Source organism: Lipotes vexillifer, unplaced genomic scaffold (assembly GCF_000442215.2).
Source record: "Lipotes vexillifer unplaced genomic scaffold, Lipotes_vexillifer_v1.1 scaffold422, whole genome shotgun sequence".
Classification (NCBI taxonomy): domain Eukaryota; kingdom Metazoa; phylum Chordata; class Mammalia; order Artiodactyla; family Lipotidae; genus Lipotes; species Lipotes vexillifer.
The window spans coordinates 3,194,456-3,198,902 of record NW_006779087.1 but is presented as its reverse complement, the minus strand read 5'-3'; the positions used below and the strand labels follow the sequence as shown (position 1 = coordinate 3,198,902).

The window sequence follows — 4,447 nt, the reverse complement described above, 5'->3', positions numbered from 1 at the left end:
GGAAAGAAAAAGAGAGAAGAGGCCAGAGTGGGAGTGAGTCACCAGGTAGCCACGGGGCACAGACCCAGCACCCACTAAACAGCTCCACCAGCCCTGGCTCCCAGAAAAGCCCATTAGCACCTTCTGAAATCAAGAGTCTGGCAGGATCACAGCGGACAAACAAGTGACAGAGTGTGGTGAGGTGCTACTGGAGTTGAGCTCTGTTGTGAAGGGGATCACTAGGGGGTGGGTAAAATAAGTCATGTATTATGCACACTCTGCAGCCTTTAACACGGATGATACAGCCGTATTTACGGACAGGGAACTATATCGGTGGTATACTGTTACATGAAAAAAGGTAGGATTCTATTTTATTAAGTATATGTATTTCTGTATCTCTATGTGTATATATGCAGAGAAGTCTGAAAAGGTAGGTATCAAGATGATAAGAGTAGGTGTAGGAGACTTGTTTTCAATTTTATGCTTCACTTAATTTTCTAGATTTTCTGCAATGAGTATGTATTTCATAATGAGAGGGAAATAATTATATATACATACACACACACATATATATAACATGTGATAGACATATGAAGGCCCACACTGAGGCCAGAAGTACCCAAAGTCAGCCGCAAGGATCCAGCCCCTGAAGTTAGCACACGTGGAAATTCTCTCGGAGACGCTAATGGAGGCTGGATGTTCAGGTAAAGACCAGACTGAAGGGAAATGAGAACTGGTCTGTAATTTGCCTCACGTTTTCCTATGTCCCAGACTAGCCAGATGATCAACCACCCTATCTTCTGCCTAAGGCCAGAGACTCACACAGATGGGATGAAGAGGTTTTTAAATCCCCTTGAGGGAAAGGAACTGGAAGCCCAGAGCAGGGCAAGCTGAGAAGGAGGGGAGATGGGAGGGGCAGGCAGAGAGGGTGGTTGAGCGGTGGGTGTAAACACTCAGGCACTTCAGCCTCTCCTGACTCAGGCCCCCCTGCCAGCCCACCCAGTCCACCTGTGAACCCTGTCACAGCCCGGATCCCTCAACATCCTCCTGGTTTCTTCCAGCCCCTCCCAATCCCCCTTCCTGACAAATGACCATCCCACATCTCTGGAAGTCCAGTTTTGACTGACCCCACCCTGGTGTGCTGCCCTAGCTCCTACTGAGCTCCTCGCCCACCATGGGTTCCTGAATCCAGAAAGAATAAAGAGCAGGGGTCTTTATTCAGGGGTCAACTCCCCTACATGCACCCAACACACACCCCGGCTGACCCAGAGGCAGGGGGTGGACCAGATAGCCCCGTGGCTAGGACACGCAGGTTGTGGCGTATCTCCCACCCCTGAGGTCCTCACCTCCTCATAGAGGGTCCTGAGGAAGTTGATCTCATCATTCAGGGTGTCCACCTTGGCCTCCAACTCCACCTTGTTCATGTAGGCAACATCCACATCCTGGGAGGGGTGGTGGTGAGAAGGGGTAGAGGGACACCATGTCCTCAGTTCACGAAACACTTAGCAGGCGTGGGAGCAAGCCAGTACTGTCCAACCCCCAGGACCAATCACCACTGCCCTACCAAGAAACATACAGCTCCTCCAGGCTGCCTGACGCACCCACGGTGGGAAGTTCCCTCCACTGGACCCGCCCAGGCTCGAGGAGAACATCATCTCCACGCACCCCCAGGAATGGAGGTGCCTACTCAGCGCTGATAGCCTACAGCAGCCTGGAGCCCCAAACCTAGCGCTTTACCAGTTCTGAAAGGCTTTAGTGGTTTAGACACACCCCCGGCTCTGCCACCTACTAGCTATGTGACCTTGAACAAATCACCTCAGCTTTATGAGTCTCAGCTTCTCATCAGTCAAATGGGAGAGCATGGGGCTCCCCTGGTGGCGCAGTGGTTGAGAGTCCGCCTGCCGATGCAGGGGACACGGGTTCGTGCCCCGATCCGGGAAGATCCCGCATGCCGCGGAGCGGCTGGGCCCGTGAGCCATGGCCGCTGGGCCTGCGCGTCCGGAGCCTGTGCTCCGCAACGGGAGAGGCCACAACGGTGAGAGGCCCACGTACCAAAAAAAAAAAAAAAAAAAAAATGGGAGAGCATGAAATCATTCAGACTCCAGGACACCGCTTCCAGAGACGGCAAATCTCTAGCCTAAATATGTAGCTTGCAGCATGGGTGATATAAGGCAGGTGGGCAACAGATAACACCTCAAGTCTGGTCCCCTGAGAGCCATCCTTTGCTGTGGTTAAGCTCCTGTGGAAAGGGCTCACTTCCACTCATCCCTGAATCTCCAAGGGCCCAGCACTCCGGGGCAGGTTACATTTCTGTGGATGGGCCTGGAACGGTGAGTGAGTGTGTTTTGAATCAGATTAAGTCAATCCCCTCTAAGATATTCCTAAGGCCTTCTGACCTCACTTGCACACCTCCAGGGACAGGGAGCTCACTTTGCCTCAAGGCACCCCATCCCATTCATTCAGCAAATATTTCAGGCATGCCATGTGCCACCCTCATCTGTAATTAAATGTTATGACTGATAGAGCACTTCCTTATTTGGGGTTGAAATCGTCCCTTCTAACCTCCATCCTGTAGTCATAATTCTAACCCCTCCAAAAGCCCAGAAACAAGTCTAGTGACTCGCCAGACACACCTACACACAAATACACACACACAGACATGCAGACACGTGTGTGCCCATACGCACACGAAGCAGGCTTATAAACGGCTGGTTTCCATATCTCTCCTTCTCCAAGCCCGTCGCTCCCTTCGTATAGACCCAGCCAGATCCTGACCACAGGTCCCTACTGGCTGCTCAGGTGAGAGGCATGTGGTCCCCTGTCCCCTGTGCCTCCTACAATGCCACCCGCCCTACCTGTCTGACCCCTCACCGTCTTCAGCACTACAAACTCATTCTCAGCAGCCGTGCGACGGTCAATTTCGTCTTTGTACCTGCAGTAAAGGAGGGGAGCATGGTGTTGGTGCAGCTGTGCCTCCATCCCCCCATATCCAGGTGTGAAAGTCTGACGTGCATCACCTTTACCCTTCCTTAATGACACACCTGAAAAAACAGGTGTCAGCTACGAAACAAAATGTCCCTGACTTTTCCATACGGCTGTCCCTAGGGCTTTGGGTCTTGGCAGGCATGGGGGTGAGGGAGCAGGGAACATACGTGGATCAAAGGACAAAGGCTGCATATACTGGGAGTGAGAAGACGAATAACAGCCATGCTTCTGGACCACTCTGTACGGGGCCTGCCCCGTTACGTGCTTCCCATGCATTCTCTCAGTTAATCCCTACAACAATCCTATAACAATGGTGCTATGATTCTCAGGGAAAGGAACTGAGGCACAGAGAGGCTGAGTACTCTGTCCAGTCACCAGGCTGCTAAGTGGCAAAGCCCGGACTTGAAGCCTGGCCATCTGACGCCTGAGCTCACACCTTAACCTGCTTAATCCCACCGGCTGAGGGCGAAGAAGGGGCCCGGAGAGGAGGAAACTTGTGGACTCAGGAAGGAGGAAAAACCAGCCCCCAACTAGGTGACTAGCCCCCATCGCTACTCCCAGAGCACCCCCTCCATCCCTCTTTCTCCCAAGGAGCCAGCCCCCTGCCCGTAGGAGGACGCCGGCAAAGCAGTGCACAGAGCAACAGGGCAGGTGGGCCTGACCCACTATTTACTTGAGGATTCAAAATGGTGTCAGAGGGCTCCCCTGGTGGCGCAGTGGTTGAGAGTCCGCCTGCCGATGCAGGGGACACGGGTTCGTGCCCCGGTCCGGGAAGATCCCACATGCCGTGGAGCAGCTGGGCCCGTGAGCCACGGCCGCTGAGCCTGCGCGTCCGGAGCCTGTGCTCCGCAACGGGAGAGGCCACAACAGTGAGAGGCCCACATATCGCAAAAAAAACAAAAAAATAGGTGTCAGAAAGAGAAAGCCAGCAGTGTCCACGAGCTTCTGGGGAACAGCAGGAACAATGTGGGGCAAATTTAGTGGGGAGCAGGATACTCAGGCAGGCAGAGGCCCTCCAGGAGCCCAGACCCCCAAAGTCCCACTCCCCCAGGGCCTCTAGAATAGTTAGGAAAATATCTGTGAGGCTGTCTCTCCACCCCTGCTGTGCCACTGGGCCCAGAGGATGTGCAGACAGGAGCTCCCTGGACAGCTGCACTCGGGACCCCTTCCAGTTCCTCCTTCAGCCCCAGCCTGGAGCTCAGCCTGGCTCCCCAGGAAAGTGCCCTGTGGGTTCTGGGTTGGGGGAGTATGTGTGCACACATGCACACCTGACAGCAGGGGCTCGCGGGTTGTCCCAGGCCTTCCCTGTCCTGCACCTGTCTGCTTCCACCTGCCTTCCACCTGCCGTGGGATTAATCCTGTTGACTGTTGCCCTAGGGAAGTCGGGGGTGGGGATGGGGGGTGGGAATGGATAGACACTCCCTGCAGAGGCTACCCCGAGTGCCCACTGGGCAGGGATGCCCGGCCCAGCCTCTGGCTTTGG

General features: G+C 54.4%; 1 protein-coding gene across 1 annotated transcript in view; it reads right to left on the bottom strand.

The window, feature by feature from the left end:
* KRT7 (keratin 7) overlaps positions 1-4,447 on the bottom strand; it is a 13,572-nt gene that overhangs the window by 6,227 nt on the left and 2,898 nt on the right. The window contains exons 3-4 of the mRNA XM_007452345.1: positions 2,851-2,911; positions 1,326-1,421 (exon numbers count right to left, since the gene is read on the bottom strand). Coding sequence (XP_007452407.1) covers positions 1,326-1,421; positions 2,851-2,911 — 157 coding nt within the window. The remainder of the gene's footprint in view (positions 1-1,325; positions 1,422-2,850; positions 2,912-4,447) is intronic.